Genomic DNA, 24,339 nt, shown 5'->3' with positions numbered 1-24,339 from the left:
CTTTCAAAGTTAATAAAAAAAAAAACTAAGCATTTTAAAATCACTGTAATTATTATTTTACCGAATTTATTAAGGAAATCCTTTGTTTTCTGGGTGAATTTGATGAACAGAAGTGAAGAATGGAAAAATGAAGTAAATAGAGCAGCTCAAAAGATTGCCAACGGCGCTTGAATATTTAAGAGAGAGCCGACGAGAAAAGCCCCGGTGGTCGATATAAATGCAAGTGCTGAGAGACTTCTCTGAGGGCAATTCCGTATGTAATGAGAAATATCGCGAGTTGAAATGGAAACGTGTTGTACAGAAAGCGCGAAGAGAACAATATATATATATATATATATATATATATATATATATATATATATATATATATATATATATATATATATATATATATATATATATATATATATACTGAGATATGCAGTTATGTATAAATGTACGCGGGCAATTTCAAATATGGCCCAGGATACAGAAACTTTTCCACAGCAACTTATTGCTCAACTTATTACAGAGTTTAAGCCATTTTCTCGTGGTTTTGTTCAGGATACAGTGGGTCTCCATTTGGTAATGTTGCTTTGCTTCTTCTGCTCCGTCTCCTCCTACTCACTTACCTCGAAAATCTTCGGCCAACAAAACTTTTAAACTGCATTATATATATTATACTTGTATGTGGACTTTACAAAAGAAACAGATGGTGAAAATTTTCACAGTTATATAATAGTATATTGCGTATTACCATTTATAATTTTTAGAAAAATTTTATCATAATTTTTATTATTATTATTTTTAACTAATGTTTTTTGAGAAAAATTAATGAAATTAAAAAAAATTATGCTTTTCAAAGACACGGTAGTGTTTTGCACCAAATATGTGTAAAATAGAGTGGGGATGTGCGCCGAATATTGCGCAGTAATCTTCGATGCATCTAAAATGGTTTAAATATAATTGTATAGATAATTTATAGAAAATTTCTTTTCGTCTCACAAAACAATAAATAATATTTTTTTTTTAACAAATTATTAAGTTTTGGACTTTTTGAGACCTTTGTAAGTAATTTACTCGAAAAAATTATGAAATTACAATATTTTGTAAATTTTTTGATGAATAGTTTCTTTATCAAAAAGAATTTTGTTTCGCTCTAGACTGGACGGAAGGTACTTTTCTTATTGCATTTGCATAATAAATATACTTTTCTCATTTTCAAAGACGAAAAAAACTGATGCATTTCCCTCCATTTCCATATATTTATGGCCAGCGATGACATAACCATAATTCAATAAAAAAAAATCTCGGTTTTACTTTACTAAAAAAGTTGATTTATGCGTCAATCGAATCTAATTTTTCAGATTGATATGTCAAAAAAGTAACAAAAAAAAACATTGCAATCATAATAGGCAAAAAAAATTAAGAAAAAATGGTGAAATTTATTCTTTCATGAGATTGATATGAAATGACACGAATGCATTAGCGTAATGTAATTCGATTCTATCATACGATCGACCCGAATTTACAAGACATTTTTTTTGCAAGCAAACTAAGTGATTAGATGAGACGGGAGTTATTGATGCGTTGAGATTTTTTTTAAATGATTAAGTCTATCGTTTCTAAAAAAATTTTCAATTTTAGAATATGATATTATAGGCAAATTTTTTAAATGAAAATAAAACAGCAAGTTTATTAGTCTTGGAACGACGATTGATGTTCCAAGTTTCACGGATAATTATAATTATAAACTTTAGAAAATATCTGAAATTGACATACTCGGTTACTTAACACTTGATTAAACTTGGTACAACATTCAGCCGTGCAAGAAGATGTAAGAGATATATTGTAAACTATTTGCCTTTATAAATTAGGAAGAGAGCCTAAAATTAGCTCCGTTATGAAAAATCTTTTGATCGATAAATAATCAATGATGAATTTACATGTTGGATTAAGTCTATTTTATTATTATAAAATAATTTTTAATAGTCAAAAACTTGTTTCTTTTTAAAATTATGCTAAACTCCTGTTAAAATTACAGGTAAACCTTTTATTCTTACAATTTTACTTCTGACAAGACATAACTATCTAATTTACACTTTCATTAATTTTTATATTAGAAAAAAATGTAAATTTCACACATTTAAAAAAATGAAAATTTGTTGTGTGAAAAAAATATTGAATTTAAAAGGAAATAAATATAAATTTGGCATTAGAAAATTTATGAACTTTACATACACAAGAAAAAAATGTATTATATAAGACTATATAAAATTATAAATAACAATTTCATATAAACATGTACTTATTATGTAATATTATCATAAAAAAAAATTTTCTTCCCTGGGTATGTTATTTTTACAAAGCCATGCCTGTAAATTGAACAGTTTTTTTTGTAAGTTACCATATCTATAATTTTCTCACAATTTTTTTCTATTTAAAAATAACTAGAGCAAAAGTTTTTTTAAATTTTGACCCGAGAAATATCAAAATTCTGATCAATAAATATGATAAATAATACCTATGTCATTATTATTAATTCAACGATAACAATTAGTGTGGAAATGTCTCGAGAGAACTGTCAATTTTGATGACTCGTGGGATATGTGGGATACATATTATTCATTATGTATACATTTAGTACAGATATATACATGGGCTTATAGATGTTCAAATGAAGAGAATCGTGCTTAGAGTATGATGGAATTACGAGACAATTACATAAGTGAACAACCGAGAGTAGTTGGTGGTATAAAAGCACTTGCGAGAGAGAAATGATCGAGTTCAGCGTACCGGCACTTAAGTATTCTCTTGATTACTACCAACTTACAACAATCACAGCTACTCAATATTAATAGTAATAATAATGATAATAACAACTATTTAATAAAAAGCATTGAAAGGAACGAATAATACAGATATCTCACGTACAAGCTATTCAAAATCTCTTGGGTTTTATAAAAGACTTGTACGTATTCGTATTTTTCAATGAATAAATTTTTTTGTCAAGCAAAAAATTATATCTTCCCATTGAATCCGGGTTAACAAAGAGATTGAAATTGAAACTTCTTTAAGAGGTTGATTCGTCGCTTCCTTCAAGATGAAAGACTCACTTCAAACCACACTCTTTCTGACCCCGATGTTGCTAACGAGATATCATTGATTATTTCCTTTTGCTTATTTAATGAATACTTAATTCCTTAACATTAATACTTGAATATGAATTTTTTGAGTCGCTTTGTAAATATAATACTCACCTCATTGGTTTGAACAGCGCTTGTAAGTCATCTGGATAATCAATCACTAATTTTAGCTGCGTACCACCCTCTTTTTGGGCTGAAAACAAATAAATGAATGGAACTTTCAATTATCATAATTTACTTATGCATTTAATGATAGTTTCAACTATTAATTAAATCGAAAAAGGGTCATTATTAAATAATAAATGTTATGGAAATGGAACTTTAACACGATATTTAAAGATTGACATTTGGCTGGACGATTATCGAATTTCAGTTACAGGATCGTTAATTTCTTATAAACTTATGTTCTAGTTGTGTCTAAAAGATATGTCTATTATATTTATTTTTCTATAGATTTTCGATGACTTAGTCAATGGATTTTCAATAATTAGAGAAAATTATAAGCAGTCTAGACGGGCTTTTAAATATTGGTTGTAAATGAAGACGAATTAATTAGGTCACTGAAATATCTCTGTAATTGTGTAAAATGATAACTAAATGGTTTTCAATATTGAGAATGAATGAGTTTATTTTTTGGTTTAATTTTTAGTTTGAATGAAATTGAGTTTAAATAAAGCTATTTATAATCACGATTTAAGGTAAGCATCGATAAATTAAAAAAATTTTTTCTCATTAGACGTTTATTGATTGAAGTGTTTGAAAACTGAGGTAAAAATTTCCAATGAAAATTAATTAGCGAAAATCAGGTCTCATTAAAAAAACTAATTAAAAAATAATGCATAAATTAATTATAAAATCAGAAGTTTTGAAAACTAGAAAAAATTTTCATTAATCATTTTATAAAATTTTTATCAACTTGAATGTAAGTACAATTGTGTTAACATATATATTTAGAAATTGAAAATGAGATATAGTATTTTTGATATTTATTATTGAGGGAAGAGACAAAATAAAAGATAAAATATTAATATTATACAGACCTAGTAACTATAACTTTTCTTCACTCAATGATACCGCCGGAAATGATTACTTATTCACGTCTATTATGGAGTAAATATTATTACTTTATGACAGGTGCTTTAACGTACTAAATTATTTAAAATTATCATTGTACTGTTAGATATTTTTAGCGGTCGATTATTAAAATATTTTGTGAATGAAATAGACGAGTTTAAAATAATTAAAGCTTTGTCAATTTTGATAAATCATCTGTACTGAAAAGTTAAATTAAAAATAAAATTTTACCATGGAATCTCTTTTTATAAAAGACTAGCGGTTCCCGCCCGCTTCGCTGGGCGAATTGAAAAGGAAATAAATTAAATTTTAAGTTTCATTTTTATTTATTTTTTTTCATATTTTCTATATCTCAAAATTCTTTTCTATATCTCATGTGTTTAGAAAATGCAATGCTTTTAATATGTTACATTTTCGCGATCCCGTAATAAGAACAATTCATCGGTTATGTGATCAGCAAAAATAAAATGTATGTAAAATTCTTAGTCCGTTAACTGAATAGCTATATGAAATGTTAAATTTTGGAAACGTTACAATGACTTTTTTGCCGCTGCCAAAGAGACGATTGTTGTAAGAAAATATCACAATTAAGTAAGAAAAATATTTAAATCCGTTGACCTTGGAGGCTATCCCGGTATTTGTCTGTTTCTTTTGAGATTCTATCAAATTTTATATTTGTAGGAACTGTATTTAAATATGAATTTTTTGACAATTATCACTCCCGCACTCCTATATGGGGGAGGAACTTCGTAAGATCCTATTCAAGATGATTTCTACATTATAAATAAAAGATTCCAACAAAACTTCGAGTCTATAAAAACTATCGATTGGAAATGAGAAATTTTCATTGTTAACGCCCCCACGATCCCTTTTGGGGTTAGAATTCGAGAAAATCCATTTTCAGCTGAACTTGACATCGTACACGAAGATTCCTACCAAATTTAGAATCTGCAGCAGTTACAGTTTGGAAATTAAAATTTTAGATTTTAATACCCACCCCCGCAATCCCTATCGGAAGTAGAATTTTTTGGAATCCGTTTTGAGATGATCTCATGACAAATAAAAGATTCCTACCTAATTTCGAGTTTGTAGAAGTTACAGTTTGAAAATGGAAATTTGAAATTCTAACACCCAGCCCCGCAATCCCTATCGGAAGTAGAATTTATTGAAATCCGTTTTGAGATGATCTCTACATGACAAATAAAAGATTCCCACCAAATTTACAGCTTTTAGAAGCTATAGTTTAAAAATGGGAATTTTTCATTGTTAACGCCCCCGCAACCCCCCTTGTGGGTGGAATTTCGTAAAATCCGTTCTTAGCTGACCTCTACTCGGCGAAAGGAATATTCCTACAAAATTTCAAGTCTCTACGCCTTATGGTTCCAGAGATATCGTGATGAGTCAATATATAGGTGAAAATCTCTTATATATATATATATATATATATATATATATATATATATATATATATATATATATATATATAGATTAAAATAAAATAATCAACGTGAATATATTAATTATACTAACTTTTATAAGTTGAAGGCCCTCTTCTTCATTCAACTAACTAACGAATACTAAACGTATCATAACCAATAAATACTAAACAAAACACAATCGATTAAATGACAGACAGATTCTTTTTTGTTTTTAAACAAAAGATAGCGTAAATAAATGACATCTTTACATAACCTATGAAAGATGAATAATTTTTAAACAAAAGATAGTAGCGTAAATAAATGCCATATTTACATAACCTAGAAATAAATTAACAAAACCGTTGCTATAGACAATAATTCATGTCACAACCTTGTGGATGCGTGGATGGATGTGTGGAGTGCGCGGGTGGATGCGTGGGAGGGTGTGTTGAAACGCGTTTATAAGCATTGAAGTGACATTAGACATTTTGCCGGTCTTTATGCGCTCGAATATAAAGAAGAAGTGATGTTCATTTGTTTTAGTAGCAGAAACAAATGACTATCCACATAAATTTGAAAAAAAAATGGTAAAGGGTTGATGGAATTCAAAAAATGAATAGCCTAAAACCTTCTACAATTAATTCCGCATCGAATAGTGTTGGTCTCATGCCGATCAGTCCAGTAGTATTCAAGTTTATCGGTAACAAAAAAAAAAAAAGTTGCTTGTATATATATATATATATATATATATATATATATATATATATATATATATATATATATATATATATATATATATATATATATATATTATTGTGGACTCTCGATAACTCGAACTTCAAGGGAAGTGATAAAAACTTCGAGTTAACGAGTTTTCGACTTAACAAGATGTTCAAAATTTGCAAGTAGACCAAAAAAATTAAGAAAACACTTGATTTGCAAGAAAATAACTTAGAGAGAAAATATAAATTGCAAATAAGAATATAAGAAGCATTGAAAATTCTTGTAGGAATTTAGATTTGATTGCTATAAGCTTGGACAGTTCGGAAAAAAACTTCTATATATTTTACTAACTTCGACTTATAGTTTCACTTTTAAAATTCGAGTTATAAAGTATAAATATCCTTTATCGATACTGGAAGGGAAACAATACTAAGTTCGAGTTACAGAGTCTAAATAATTCGAGATATCGCGAATTTAAGAGTTAAGCGGAAAGGAATACAAATTTTTTTCGAGTTACTGAGGATTTCGACTTAACAAGGTTCGAGTTATCGAGAGTCCACTGTACCTGATGCAAAAATTTTCTTACTCTCTTCAATATGGATTAATATTTGATATGTAACGACATTTAAATATAAAAAATAAAATAAATAAATCAAAACTTTTTCAATGAAATAAAATTTTACTGAAAAAATCAATTTTATCATATAAAATAATAATAATAATGTAGTGAGTTAATTATGAGTATCTTGTCATAAATTCAAAAGTAAGTTATGAAAATGACAAAGTCACTTCTTTTGACAAGTGATAAAAGACTTATTCTACTAAAAATAAAGAATTAAATTATTGAATGAGTAAATTTTCAGTGAGTTAATAACTCCCTAAAATACCGAAAAGAGATAGTTACTGCTGTCACTTATGTCTGTCTTGTAGATACCTAAGACCACAAATAAACTCATGATTATTACGACGGATGATTTTATCACGAATTTATTGATCAAAATTACCTACGCGAGTTACAATTGTCTTCAAGTTTAATCCGAAGGATGTGAGGGATAATAACTGACATTAAATTTAATACACTACTACTTAAGTGTATACCATATAGTATATTGTATACTATACTATGGTTTAGTATACTGGATATAATAATACACTGCGGACTGCGTACATACATTGTAATGCGTACAATGTAAGTATAGAGATTAATGTTCTTAGTGGGAGTTATCCAACAGATCTGATATGACAATTTGTCATTTGATAAATGTACTAAGAGTACTTAGTTAACTCCCACACTCCCAGATAAATTTAATAAAATAAATTATCAACTTCCGAGCTTTTAACAATTATAAATACTTTTTTTATTTTTATCATTATTTTTCAAATAACTTACCAACGTGAACTATTGGTTTTGTTGCCATTTCATGGAGTAATTGATCAACAACTTCCGAGTCTTTCGGGTAAAGTTCAAGTCTTGATATTTGTAGGTGGAATTTTTGTAACGTTGTCATATTATTTCTGAAACAAAAATTACCATTACATTTATTCAAGTTTTTACTATTTTTCATAAATCAATCATTTTTCATGTCATAATTTTTAATGATCTTAATAAGCATTTCCTCTGTTTTGAAAATAATTTCAACAGATGATTTAATATTTCAATTAATACAAAATCTGTAGGTCTCTGTTGAGCGACATACTAATGAAACTAAAACGTACATTAGGTTAAAATAAAAAAAAAGTACTGACAAAACTTTGCGCTAATATTCACATGTTATAATTTAAGATGAAAAGTAATGCATATTAACCAATAGACAAGTTTCAATTTTTACATATACGTAATATTGTAATATTACCCTGTACTTGAATTAAGTCGTAAAGTCATACAGACCGAGCAGTTTATATATTATTAAAGTTACGGTCATTAAGTATTACATTCTCATGGATGTGTCACTTCAGAACATTATCTCTTATAATATTTTTTGAATTATTCGACGAAAAATTTCGAATAACACATTAATATTTTCATTATGATTTTAAATTCATGCATTTGAGAAGGTTCGAGCGAATCTGATGTTGAATAAATTTTCCAGGTTTAAGCTTTGAAATTCATTGTTTATGTAATAGATATTAAACATTAAACATTTAAATGTAATGATACATTATTAATGTATTCTAAAAATTAAAGAATGACCCTAATTTTGAGTTTATTTGAAAAGAAGTTTGAAAAATGAAATTACATCTTTTTTTTTAGTTTTTTTGGTATTTTCTGGTAAATTTCCCAACTTTGTGAGAAAAAATTATATGCAATAATTTGATTAGCTGTTAAAATGATAACATCTCAATACTATAACATACTCGATATTATAATGCCAAAAATTGAAATTAGTTTGTTTCTTGAATCTTGTTTATTAATGGTAATTTATATTATTGAAGGTTTGGCGCCATCACAAGAACATTCAATTTGATATTCAATTCGAGTATTTGAAATGTTCGAATAATTTGAATTATTCGAATAGTTTGCATTAATTGACAAATTGAAACTATTCAAGGAATTTTAATTCTTCTAACTATTCGAATTTGTCGAATATTTGATCCAAATTTCTAATCGAGTTATTCGCCTCAAATATTGCGACGTTTTAAATACTTGGACACCTCTATAATTCAACTATTACAAACATATAAATAACTTTATAAAAATTCTATCCTAAAGTGTCAAAAGTAAGCTTTATTATTAGCTATTATTTTAGCTATTTTTTGAAATTTTTTAGTCAAATATAGTGTGAAAAATTAAATAATGCTGTGAAGCGGAGAAGAATAGGAGTTACGGTATTTATTGAAGCGTTGCACATTCACGTAACAGGATAATTGGTAGGAAAGGATTGAAAAAAAGAGTTAAGAAAAGATCTTCTTAATGTGAGTTTATAGAATATGTGAGAAAAAATTATTAGATAGCTCGGACTGAGATTCGAACCCAGAACCTTCCGAAGTGATCTAATCCATGATCAGTCAATTACTTCAATATTTTTATCCCAAATGTATCTTACTTTACAATAATAAAATGAATAATAATTATGGAATAAAATGATCATGTATTCATATCGAGTAAACATTACAAGTATTTTATATAACAATATTTATTAGATTTATTTTATGTGGATTATTCTAATAGCATAGCTTTGCATTCAATGCAATCACTTCTCCCTATTCTATTTCAAGGAACATAACGTTATTCCCAACGCATTTCTCGCAAATGCCTCTTTATATGTATACATAAAGTATGATATACGTATAAATATATAAATATACATATCTGAGAATGTATATAAGTATGTATGAATACAGATATGGATATGGATACGGATATGTTTACTTTGTAACACATACATGATCCCCAAGCGATTTGGCTCTGAATGCGAACAGTTTTCAATCTGTTTACAGATCTAGAATTCCAAAACTACGCATTCTGGATATTCTTCGGTATAATAATCTCACAGCGCACTTTCTTCATTATCATAAAAAAATTTCGAGCTTTTATTTATTATTTATATCGACTTGCTGTTACCAACAAACACAGTACAAGTTTAAGTTAATTAAAATCAGAGACAAATTCTGAGATTTCCAAAATATATTTTTGGTTTATGTTTTTATTTAAACACGGGTTTTAATTATTGACAATGAATATCAGATTGCGACAGAATAAAAATCAGATAGTCGGGTTCAATAATAACTACACTATAGAGATAAACAATTATCTTTTTTTGACGGTTCAGTTTATTATTTATATCATTGTTTACTCGAAATTTCTTAAAATTCAGGTCGAATATAAATAGAAAGTTAATAATTTTAAAAAACTGATAAAAACCCGAAATAAATATTTTTCACTATTCGATTAATTTTTTTTATCGAAAGTGACATTTTTTCCTCAAATGATGAGATAGTTTTTATACTTCGTTTTTTCCTTATTTTTATTTTTTCCATAGATAGTATGGATTTTAGCTGTTACATGTAATATTGTTGAAAATCCAGATGTAAATAAAAATAAATGAAAAAAAATTTAGCAGGTGCAAAAGTAGAACATATTGATAGGAAAGAAATTTTCGTAATGAAAATGATATAAAAAATTTTAATTTTAATTCCATAAGAAAATTTTCAATTAATTTTTTTTTCAATAAGAAAAAAATATTAGTTAATAATAAATTAATATTAATCATTATTTATAAATATTATATACTAAAATTTTTTTAGTCATGAATAATTATCAAATTTTTGGTTTAACGAAAAAAATTCATTTTGTAATACAAATAATAAAATCTAATAATTTAAAAAAAAAATCGAGTTAACTTCAGAGGTATTTGCTGTGACAACAATAATTTTAGTCAACCATGACGACTTGTTAAAATGCATAGAATACTATTCGGTTAGCTCTTTCTTACATTTAGTTGTTAGTTCTATTTCATGGCCCCTTTGAGCGGTTGCAGTTGAAGTAGGCGGTCTGATAGGGTGCTTCTCTCAATAAGCAAAGAGAAACGTACGGAAGAAATAAAGAAAAAAAAAATAAAGAAAAAAAAATTAAAAAATAAAAATAAAGAAAGTAAAAAGACGACGGAAAACGTGAGGTTTTCCCAAGGTAGTGAGAAAGCTGAAGAGGTATGGAGTCGTACTTTACTGAGGTTTTTTCTTTTTCGTCATCTCCAATGTCCCGTGGGTGAGCTGCACCGGATGCTGCCCTTTCTTGTTGTCTAGATATATATATATATATATGTATCTAAAATATAAGGAATGGGAAAGAGGATGAGAAATAGAAAAGGCGATGAAAAGACGGCTAAATTCTAAAGAGAATTTTTGATATTACTTTTACGGATTCTAAATAAAATATATCTGAGTATCATTTCATTATTATATTAATAATAATAATAATAATAATTTCAATTGAAATAAAAATAAATTAAACATTTAATTGTATTGTTTATATAATTTACTATTATAATTGAATAATGACGAACAGGTACGTAGTACAAGAAGAGAAAGCCACCCTGCTGAGAAAATCAGGGCTCCATTTTCTAGTTAGCGGTTTAGTTATATTAGATGTATATATATATGGATGTGTGCATGTGTATATATTACCAAAGTGTATAGGAACGGTAGTAACTCTTTAGAGTTACTATATAGCATAGAGTTAGTAGTGTAAGACGGAAACGGTTGATACGCCTTCTTCAACCCCCTTTGCTCGTATGGGATGCATACTAACCACTTCACGAAACGCTAGTAAATCTCGAGGAATTATTCGATGGTGGTTTGAGTTAACTCGAAAAAACCTATCACTAATCTAGACTAACTTGACATTTTGTGAATAAACATGTACTTTTCTGTGTAGTTGCTTTTTAATTTGAATAAATGCCTGATGGCTCCGTGTTTTTATTAATCCGTAACGATTTCTCGAGACAAAAATTTCTCATGCAAAAAATTCTCACTCAAAACTTTCTTGATTTAAAAAATTATCACAGTACAAAAAATTATCATTCAAAAATTTCTCTAAGATTTTATTATCACAAACGATAAAAATAATTACATAAATATTAATTTCAATAATCTTGTAACCGTGTTGTGCTCTTTTGTCATACTTTTTGTGTGTGCTTCTACGACATTAGACGAACACATAAGCTTGTTACCGTGTTGTGCCCTTTTTAATTTTTGCATGAGAAATTTTTCTTGAGAAATTTTTGTCGCGATAAATTATTACGGATTAATAAAGACACGGAGGCATATTTAAATAAATTTTTGTATAAGAAAGTAATACCTTTAGAATACCTTAGAATAAATTTTGACAATGAGAAATAAAGCCTTTAAGAAAATATTGAACAAGAAATTATTACAGAGAATTTCTGTCGCGAGAAATTTTTGCATAAGAAAAAACAGACGGTCACCATGCCTGATACGTGTATTGAAAAGATTGAAAGATTGTTGATTATAATTATTGATCGAAACTTGATAATATTTTCGAATTAATTCTCGATTAAAAGTTGTTCTTTTTACACAAATTGTTTTTTAATCTATCAGTTTTTGTTCAATGATAGTTTAGTTTTTTACGGCAATTTTAAAAAGGTTTTTTTAGTTATAATTACATATGCAAATAAACTTTTCTGCATCCCGTATAGTGTCATGTATAAAAAAAGCCTCAAAATCTCAAACTTTAAGACTCTGAAACTCAATTTTTTCTAAACTAGTATGGTTAATAAATTTTATTTTCTAAAAATTCAATGCAGAATTATGTAAAGAATAATTTGTGTAAGTTTAAAAATGTTTAAATGTACAGATTACATGTTATTTTATATGATTGAAATTTTAAAATTGTATAAAGACAATTTTCAAGCTTTAAAAGTTTAAAGTCTAAGTGCAGTTGTACATGAAGTTATTTCCACTAGCACGAAAATTATATAAATATAAGTTGTAAAGGAGTAACATAATTAGCTTGGTGTGTTGTATATTTAGCTTTTACAGACGATCATATTTTATTCGTGGTGCATGGAAATTGAACGTGATCACGAATATGAAACCCCCGAGTTTCATGATGAATTATTCCACGGTACAACCAAGCGAATTCACCAGGTAGAGAAGATAATTTGACAGAGTGACGGTGGAATTCAAACTGCAATAGCTTATTCAACATTGAAAACTCTATGTCCATTAAAAATTTGTCGCATTTTGTTGATATTCATTTTGAACTACATTTTTGACTAGATAGATCTAAGTTTTTAATATTTCCTCTCTCTATTTCTTACTATAAATATATATACATAACAATAATTAATAAAACACTAAATATAAGTACTATAATAATAATTATAGAAATAAATAAATTTATTTACTTAGTATATAAAATTATAATATTGAATCTTAAAAAGTAAAGCAGAAATTAAATTTTTTTCCACTTTAACCATTGCTGGCTTTTTAGTGATTGGATATTCTCAATAAAAATTACTTAGTTTTATTATTAGATAAAATAAAAATTGAAACAATTTAATAGTTAATCTGAAATGCTCATTTCCATATCACAATTTTTATTAAATAGAATATATCATTCAATTAATCTATTTTAAAATTATATTTATAGTTTTTCCAAAACTAATAAATCTTGTATATTCCTTAATATAATTGTTTGTTCGGTAAATTCATTTTATAATCCCTAATTATAGTACTAGCTGATTTTATATGAACTTTTGAACTCGACACCCTGTATGAAAATTATGAGAACTCCTCTTCAATAGTCAAAATTATTTAAACTGATATATTTTTACAATTCTGTAACTTGCAATGAGAATTTGAAGTAGGTCGGGGTGACTTAACTTTCCGACTGTTAAAACGAATAAATTATAAATTTTTTCAGTTTAAACATTCATGTAATGTTTAATTAACCTGTGTGGTAGTTATTAATTTGATCTACTTAAATATTAATTACCTTGCATAATAAATTAATTTATTAACATTAATTCCTAACCCTGGGAATAAATTTATTATCAATTATCATACTCTGTATCTTTTTAATAATTAATAAACTGAACAACAACTAGATAAAAATGTATTGTTGTAATGTTTACACAATTTGAGTTCACCTGAATACTAGATTTATGAGACATGTATGATAATAATCTATAAAACTAAGAAAAAAAAGAAAACGTTGTCTTCGGTGTAGTTATATGATCAAATTAATTTTTTAATTTAAATTTATAATAATTAAAAATATCTTAAACTGAATATGTGCTTTTTAGAAGTTTCATGTGTTTTTTAAAGATTATTAATTTATTAGAGTTTTTTTTTTTTTTTAATTAATTTATTATAGAGCATACTTTTATTCTAAAAGGAATTTTTATAATTAAATTTGGTATCATCAGAAAGGCTCGAGATAAATTTGTGTACTTTTATAATTTTATATATTTTTTGGTGATGGTCAGTTTTTTAGGATGAGCTTTTGGAAGAGTTTTGAATAGTTTGTTGTTTCTATAAATTTTTTTACGGTAAAAATTACCATTACTTCACTATATTTTATGGCTAATGTATTAACAGCCGGTCCCCTCTTTTTCTCTAATCACACTCACTGCAAGAAACGGTACTATCTTTGTTGCGCTCATAATTCTAAGCTATTTTTTTGCTCGACGGGCAGAAAGCGTCAACTTTCAGCCCGCTGCGCTAAACGAAAGTGCCGCTTCCTGCCTTCGTCGAGCAAAAAAATAGTATATACTCCACGGGAAGTAAATAAGAAAGCCTCAGATCACATGTTTGTCAACCTCGGCTTCGCCTCGGCCGACAATTACATGTGATCTGAGACATTTCTTACTTTACTTTCCTAGGTGTATAATATACTATTAGTTTTATGTTTTTCTTTTAAACAAATGAGAATTTCGAAAAAAAACGCTTTGCTATTTTATTTACGACTGCCGTCATATTTTAGCATCGGCGCGGCCGTGTGACAAAAGTCGTGCGGAACCCTATTTTCAACATTAAATAAAAATTATTGTTTTTCAAGCTAGAGTTCCAGGAGCCGAGACTTTTTTTTAGAAATTTCCTCTTTTTTAAGGATCTTTTTCTGATTTTTGATATCACCAAAAGTTATTGAGTTATTTACGAAAAACTGAGATTTTTTATTTTGGTTGAGTTTTTTGTTAATAACAAATTAAAATTTTCATCAAAAAAATAAAAAAACAACAACATTATTTTCAGAATCTAATTCCGCATCGAATGAGTGCACTGATAGAAGGATTTGTTTATAGTTAAAAATATTTGTTAATATTTAACAAATCATTTATTAGAGACCACTTTTTAGTCCTTAACAAATATTTCTTAGTATTTAAAAAGATTTATTAATATTTAATAAATGAATATCTGATTTATTAAATACAAACAAATCATTTTAAATACTAAGAAATATTTGTTTGATACTAAAAAATGGTCTCTAATAAATGATTTGTTAACTATTAACAAATATTTTTTTAATACAAATAAATCCTTCTATCAGTGTGATTGTTCATATTTTTATCATAATTTCTAAGATTTTTATTAGCAAATTTACACAGAGTTCTCACAAAAATTTCCGTTACTATGTAACATAGTAATGGTTACCATTCTAACATAGGAATAAGTTCTATTCTTTTCTCTCCGTGTACGAAATAGATCATTTAAAAATCTATTATGTATCAGAGCGTTCTTTTCAAAGCGTTTCTTTTTTTTATCTAAGAGATAAATATAAAGCTGCAATCGTAGGAACCGGCTGTCAAAATGAATATTAATGATACATTTCAATAATTAAAAGCAATATTTTCGATTTTTTTAAAAATCTCCCTTAGCTAGGCCTTATTACCCGCCAGTACCTTATTTATAAAATTTATTTTAAAAGTATCCAAACTATATATATCATAATTCATAATATTTGTAATTCTCAGCAGTCGCATAGTGACTGAAGATTGCTAGTAATAACAATAATAATAATTTCAACTTTAGTCGAAAGTACAGGTCTATTATTGTTGTTATTGTGTAAAATTTATTCATCACGCATTTCCGCCTTGTCAAATCTCGTATGCATAAATAATATACGTACATAGATGGATAGGTAAATATATATAGATATATAAAATACTTTAAAGCACCGAGAGAACATGATAGTGTCATAAGCTTTGATAAAACACTGTGTCGTAGGTTGACTGATCTTCGAGAGGCAATTTCCTCCTAACTAAACTATATATCTTCACAAACAAAATCACTCATGGGCTTACATTATAAACTTACACTAAATTGTTTCCTCACGGCAATTTATTTTAGAGACACTTGAAAAAATGAATCAAATTTAAAAAAAAAAATTATTAGATTAAAAATTAGTTTCAATATATTAAATTTTTTATTTTTCGCTGAGAAAAATTTTTTAATGAAGAAATCATTGTCTTTAATGCAAAGTGGTAAAACCAAATCGGGTCATTTTCAAGATGATTTTTTTTTGTTTCAACAATCTTTAAAGGGATGTTTTAAATTATTTCGAATGACGTTAAATTAACATCGTTATCCAATGTCATAGATAATTTGTAAGAAGAGCTGGTTTCTAACGCTCGAAAACTATTCAGAACTGAAGATACGTGATTCAAAAATCCAAGTAATGCTATTTCCGGCACTAAGTACTCTTAAATTACTCTCAACTATTTCTGCATTAATAACCACAATATCTTGTTAGGAAGTTTATATTTATTAATTTATTAAATTAATTGACCTTTTGAAATTTGTGGAACGAAAATAATTAATGTTAATAATTTAAAATAATGAATAGAATCCAAATAGAAAGCTTGATAATCAAATTTTTTTTACTTAAAAAATATTTCCATAAAAAATTGAACATTTTTATATTAACTTGTAAATACTTTTTTTTTTTTTTTTATAACTCATCTTAACGTCATGCAAATCCGTATAGCTTGATTGAATTTATCAAAATAATAAAATATTGAAAGCTTATTTTATTTTGAAAGAGATTTGGAGTGACCTAAATTATTACTTTAATAGATTTGATTTAATTATCATATTGAACCATTTAAATGTCAAGCAAAAATATCAAGTATTAAAGAATGAATTATTCACAGTTTTTACTTTTAATTAGTAAAATATTAAAACGGAAACAGTTACCATAAAATATTATCAGATAGAAGCTCGAATTATGATTCAGAAATATGTTACTCAATAAAAAAAATGAATTTACAAGAGAAGAATAAGCAATTTGCAGTGCATCAATTTATAAAATAAACGAAGAAGCAACAAATAGAAAATGTTAAAATATTTATTGCGGATGCTTGTAAGATAATACTGAAGATCTTGATTAATGATTATTATTATTATTATAGCTATGCCAATAAATCATTCAGATCACAATCAGGAGAGTATTTGATTACTCTATTTTACAGACTCTCATTTGAATATCGTAGAAATTTAAGTTCATTCACTTTGGAGAACTGGAGTCTAGTCTGCACGTTGCAAATCTCATACTGTCTTCAATTCCCTCCCTCTCGCTTCCACTCATTCCTCGGCATCGCTTGCGAGACGTACTAGCTACAAACCGAATCTTCTGGTGTAGATTGAGTTCGCGAACACACGCGCGCATTCGCGCGACTTGAACTAATCTTGTCGCTCCTATACCATCCGTACTGGCGACCTTCTTCTATTCTACTTCTATCCGTTGCTATACCTTTATTCGCTGTCCCCACATCCCATACCCCGCATGAAACTCTACACCTTCTCACTTAGATTCTCTTCTCTTCTTTTTTCTTATTTTTTCTTTGTCTATTTCCACCACGACTACTTCCTATCTTCAGTTTTATATATATATATATATTTTTATGTCCCTATACATCCATCGTATTCTTTCCGTCATTTTGGTCTTCTCAATTTCTGTTGCAATCTCGGGTGTCACATCTTCGAGTATCGAGTTAAAACTTTACTGCTTTAACCCCTTTGGGTCAGGGTTGCAAACAATGCATTACAGTAAGAATTGAATTAGCGATCCAATTGAAATTTTCTTTTTTAATGTTATAATTTATTTGATAGAAATTACAGAATTTCGTTTTTCGTGGGGATTTTATGGCAATTTGAAAATTATGCGAATATCTGACGGTTTGTGATTACCAAAATTCTTACTTTTCAATGAGTATCAAAGCTTCAAATTTATTTTTTTTTAAACAAACATTGCTTAATTGTATTGGACGAAGGAATAAGATTTAAAAAAATTATTACTATTTTTTTTTTTTTAACAATTTGGAAAATTGTTTTTTAACAAAAACGAAATATTTTTTACAAATAGACGCCATTTTGTCAAAAATCAAAATTTTTCTTATTCCTTCATCCAATACCTGCATTAATCTATCCTTCAAAAGAATTTACCATATTTTTTTATTTCAGATAATCCAAACCGCCGACATGAAGATCACCGTCAAGCGCCTTTTTTTAGAAGTCGTTCGGAACATCTTCTACAGGAGGGGTGCACATTTATATTTTTACATGATTGACGCGCTATTGTATTCTTGAAAGTAGGCTCTATTTAAATAACCATCACTTGTAATTGATAAATAAAAACTATAAAAAATTTATAAATAAATGTTGTTTTTTTAGCCTTGCAACTGCGTATAACCCCTTAAAGTGATGGCTTTTGACCACGGCTAGCCATTCGGTTAACCAAAATTCCAATTTTTTATCAAACATCAAATCTTTTAAGTTTTTTTTTTCTCGAAAACTAGTAAAATTGAATTTAACTAGACATTCGTTAAATTAAAATTATAAAATATTTTTTTTGTGATAATTTCACGGAAATTTAGGAACGTGACGGAATTGTTGAACAAAATTTCAATTTTTTATCAAATATCAAAAATCTAAAATTATTTTCCCTTCAAAAAAAAAGCAACAGCCAATAAAACTAAACATTTATATGCTCAAAATTTCGAAATTTTTTTTCTGTATGCGCTTATATAATTTTCAAAAGCTCAATTAACCAAACCTATCAAAAACCATGTTTAAGCTGTAATAAGCAATAACCAATATATATAAATAAAATAAACTGAACAGTGACATTAAACTCCCGAAATATAAATAAATAATCAACATTAAAATATTAAGCGCTCAAAAGAGTAATAAAATATTTCCTCTCACCCGATAGAAAATTCAATCTAAAATTAATGTTCAATAAATTTAGTTACGGTTGGAGATCTATTATATCGATTGTACTTGCATATTGCCATTTATTGTTATTACTATTATTAAAAATTTCACACTTACAATTACATTAATAAAAAATAAAAATAAAAAACAATTAATTAACGGATTTCCACGTAAGCAAATGTCCGATGCAGTGTAAGAGTGTATAATTGCAATTTCTGTTTACAAAACCATAGTTGTGCGACTACCACAGTAAATACACATATGCATATACGTTAACGTCAAGCACCGTTAACCGTTTCACTCATCATCTTCTATTCATGTTATACGTGTGCAAGTAAGCATTATACGTGGATGTGTGAATACCAGAGAATCGTACTAGGTAAATATTAGTACCATTTCCTATCTGGGTATATATACATATATCTAAGCTATGGAAATGCTAACTGCAAAGTACATCTCAGCCATACAGTTGTAGAGTTAAAGCTACCACCATACAATAGATTTGCACGTGGGTACGGTAACTGACATTACATACTCTACAGTTCAGTTCAAGTAGGTACCATACCTCAACCCCATACTCATACTATACCACGCAATGTACTGTACCATATTCCAGATAGACAGAAGAGAAGCTACCGCATACTATACATCAAAATTCAAAATGTTTACTGGTTTGGCATTCACCACTTAGTTGTTTACAGACATCAACTATTGGCATTCTATTCCTAAATCCCTTCGCTCTAAAACGTCTGTGTAATACATAACATGTATGTACATATATTGCTATAACTAGAGTAGCATAGCCGTGCAACGACAAACTATATTTATTGTTTGCTCTTTTATTTTAACTCAACTCGTTTTTACTCCTATTACGCTTGTTTGCCAATTAGTTTTACAAATAAATAAATATTAAAAGGCCCATTATTTTTTACTGACTGTCATCATCCACTTTGACAATACTCTTGAATTACATTTTTAAAATTTATACTGGATTAAAACGGATGAATAATTTTAAATCGCAGTATTTTTTTAATTAATGATTATATTTAAAATAAATTCTTATTGGATAAAAAAGTCCAAAAAATTTTTTTCGATAATTTCCTAATTAGGTAGATTTCTTTAAAAATCTATTTATTGTAGCCGGTCTCATGTCGTAATTTTAAGAAAATTTTGTCATAATATATTTCATTTCATCGAATAATTTCGAAAAATGGCATTGGCTCAAAAGTTTATATATGTATATGTAAAAATATGTGATATAACGCGCCATGTCAGCAGGATTGCGTCCACAGTTTTCAACCGATCTTTATGAAATTTTGTGGGCTCATTCTGTGGATCAATACCAAGATCAAGTTCGAAGATGAACAAAATCGGCCAGTAAGTTTACGAGTTGTGGGTGTTTGAAAATTTTTTTCCTTTTCAAAAAATTTTGAATTTCGTATATTTTGTGAAAATAATTTTCCAGATGCAAAAGATAGATAAAATCTATAAAATTTATCTTAAACTTCATGTAATTACCTTCGATTTAAACTGACATTTGTCTAAATTTGATGATTTTTCAAATAATTCCGTGATTTTGAAAATTTTCAAAAATTTTTCAAGAAACGTATTTTTCTTCAAATAATTTTTAAGCCGTAAAAGATAGTTCAAATCTATCAAGTTTATTTTAAAATTCACATAATTATCTTCAATTCAAGCTATTATTCGTCGCCTTTTGATACTTTTTTCATAGTTGGGAAAATTAAAAAAAAATAATTTTTAGCTTTATTGTCAAATAATATTCATTAAATAAAATTCCTATTTTCTAAATAGTGTTTTTATCAATATTCAAACAAGAAATCTACCTATCCATGTCGGGTCCAATTGGAATGGATTCAAAATAAAAAAATTTTTTTCCAAGTATATATACATTAACAACACTAAAAATAATAAATTGTAAAAGAAAAGAAAAAAAATACCACTCTGTTTATTTTATTATTTTTACGACACGCTATCATTTATTTTACAAACAAGAGACCGATAACATATCATACAACTATATTAATTTGTGGAAATATGTGTTGAGTAATGCAAATATACTTTCTATGTGATGGAAAGTTTTCATTATTTTTCAGCTTTTGAAATATTATTCTGATGACTGATGACTACTTCTAAAAAAATAATAAAAATTTTTGTGAATAAGCTATCGTAAATTTTAATTAAAATTTTTTTATTGTTGTTTTCATTAATAATCGATGAATGATATACTCATTTACCTAAGATTGTTTTTCATCATCATCACCATCAAACATGTCATGTTTATAATACAGCGATAATAAACTGCCTTAACAACTTGTTTATCTCAAAATCTAAACTTTGTTTAATTATAAATAATAATTCATAAGATAATGAATATGTTGCCTTCGTTTCAACGTTGATAGTTTGAAAGTTTATAATTATATTTTTTTAATTTCGCTAAATAGATCAAATAGAACAAGATAATTTATAATTATCATTGGTGAGAATCACCAAATTTTGATTTATTAGTGTTCATTGTAATTTATTAACTACAGTAACTATTTTTTTTGGAAATTAATGAGATTAAAATAATTAAATAATTAATAATATTGATTAAAATTATTTTAAATAAAATTTATCAATAGAAAATCTATAAAATAATTGTACATCATTAATTCAATTATTTATGTCAATCAAAACTAGCGGTTTGCAATTGTGAGCGTACAAATGCATCAAAAACTGACATTTAAAATTATATTGCACAGAAAATTGCTCGAATTAAAACTAATTAGTGTAATTATCCGTAGCCTATATATCTGTATTTAATTTACACAACAATATTTTACATTTGATATAATCATATTAAATATCAAGCCTAGTAGAAAATTCCTGTTAAATATTAACGACAAAAATCATTTAATGTATGAATTGAAATCTAAAATTCTGGATGTTTATGATAAATAATGATCTATTTGAAGTGATTTAATATGATAGAGATCTGTTTTTTAATATTGTTTTGATAAAAAATTTGTTTTTTTGTTTAGAACAAAGATTACCTGTCGGATAAATAAAAAAAAATTTAAGCAATAAAAACTATTAATAACGATATTGATATTCAAGATTGACAAAAATCTACTCAGAAATCCAGTTCGCGTAACAAAGTGTGGATTGTGCATTATATATGCACGCGACATGCTGGCGCCCGCCGGTAAAAAATAGAAAAATAGAACAAGAGAAGTGTTTTGAAAAATTGAGTTACCGTGAGGAGAAAAAAGCGATTGTCAAGACGACACAAGAGTTTAATTTTAAGACGATTCGGTTAAATTTTAAGAAGTATGTTCTTTAAATTTTAATGAAATCACATTCGGCCTATCTGGAATAAAGTATTCTGATTTGATCTGACATTTAACTGAAGCTGGTTTACCAATTAATTCATATGGTTATTAATTTTCGCGAAATGTTAGGAGTATAAATATTGAAAATAAAATTTTTGAAAACGACAAATAATATTTATACTAGTATATTATTTCTTCTAGAAGCACTTCTTTCGATAATTTTCATTTATTTATGCATAAAATGCATTTTAAGATTCCATTTGTTGTACAAGTGTGACAGAGATACTTCTGCTTGTCCCATAGAGGAAGAGAGAGAAAAAAATGTAAATCCTTCTTTTCAATAAATAGCATTAAACGATATTTATAATATGCAAAATAAATATCATCTCTATAGCATGTACTTGAGATATTTTGATTGCACGATGCTCGTCAATTTCCGTATGATGAGAGGCCCTGGATGCCGAGTCAACGTCGATTAATTATATTTCGTTGACATATACAAGCCGGAAGAGTGGATCGTCGAACACAACGACTGAGGACGACAGAACGACGATAATATGCCAATCATTTTTTCCTTTTTTTTTTTTTCGTTCATAATATGTCCGATACCCATCACATCACTGGTTGACATATTTTATTATTATTATAAGAACCGTTTTTTCATATCTATCAATTAGTACGAATATCTTTATAGATGGAAAAAAAGAATTGCTAAAATTAATTTTGACAGCAAATATTGGTCAAATCACAAAGATATTTGATACTCAATATTATGGAGTCCATTGGCGATCAGTAATTGATTTAAGACTCGGACAATTTCGAAAAATAATTTTAGATTTTCTAATCAAAAATTTACGAAGTTTTGTCGATAATATTTGACCTAAAATTTTATCAAATGTATAATTGATTTTAACTTTAAATTTATCAGTGAAAATTTAAGGATAGAGAAAAATAAATGTTTAACAAAAAAAAAATATAAAAAAATATATGTTAGAGTATTAAAAATAAATAAATATATTAAAAATAAATTTTCAAAAACTAACTTTTGATCAATGCTTAAAAAATATATGAAAATTTATTTTAAACCATATAATATTTTTATAATTATGTTCTTCATTAGTATTTAAGTATATTTCTTATACTTATTTTATATAGTTTTATATATTTGTCACAAAATGTATTTTCATGAGAGATAGGTGAATAATTAATCGACATCATATAAGCTAATAATTTATTCACATCAATTAGTGTCATGTCTGAAAATCTTGGGTGCTAATTTAATAATACTCATGTCGGATGATTTTATAATTCTGTGATTTTCTTTATATACTTTAGATTAGTTTTTAATTTTTAATGTTCGAACTTCCAATAAGAAACCCTTTTTAAAATAAAAATTTATAAATATAACTAAAACTAAAAATGTGACACATTTTTCCTCATTAATATTCGTATCCATTAAATTTTAATAGTTTGAAAAAAAGGAGTATAGTAGATTACGTAATATCGCAGGACTTGTAAGAATAAAGGATAATAGCGTTCTCATTTAAAACTAGCCGAGTTCAGTAGTAAGCACTTACAATTAGTTTAACGTTTACTTATATCCATAAGTATACGAACCGTCTTTTATCCAGCGTAATGATCACTATTGCCTTTTTAACGCGATTCCAACAAAAAACCCTACTCGATAATTCCGGTACACTTAAAAGTATTTCAAGTATAGAATATAATGTAAAAAATATAATCAAGTATTATATCGATAAGTGTTCATTTGGAAAAACTTATGCATTATATAAAATTAAATAGCTGTAATTTTTTACATTCATTACACATTCACGGACAAATTCAAACCGTACAAAAGTAACCGTGGCCTTCTTCTTTAACGTTCTTCAAACGAATTTAATAGCCCGTGAAAATTGACGTACCATGAATAGAAGGGGTTAGTAGCAAAATGGATTAGCTTTACTCCATTATTCGTAGAAACTGGATTTGATT

At 27.1% G+C, this 24,339-nt stretch overlaps 1 protein-coding gene across 1 annotated transcript in view; it reads right to left on the bottom strand.

The window, feature by feature from the left end:
- LOC123260001 (extracellular serine/threonine protein CG31145) overlaps window positions 1-24,339 on the bottom strand; it is a 57,546-nt gene that overhangs the window by 12,281 nt on the left and 20,926 nt on the right. Inside the window, exons 2-3 of the mRNA XM_044720891.1 lie at window positions 7,731-7,855; window positions 3,240-3,318 (exon numbers count right to left, since the gene is read on the bottom strand). Of these exons, the coding sequence (XP_044576826.1) occupies window positions 3,240-3,318; window positions 7,731-7,855 (204 nt within the window). The remainder of the gene's footprint in view (window positions 1-3,239; window positions 3,319-7,730; window positions 7,856-24,339) is intronic.

This window comes from Cotesia glomerata, linkage group LG2 (assembly GCF_020080835.1).
Source record: "Cotesia glomerata isolate CgM1 linkage group LG2, MPM_Cglom_v2.3, whole genome shotgun sequence".
Classification (NCBI taxonomy): Eukaryota; Metazoa; Arthropoda; class Insecta; order Hymenoptera; family Braconidae; genus Cotesia; species Cotesia glomerata.
This window is presented reverse-complemented; position numbering and strand designations above follow the sequence as displayed.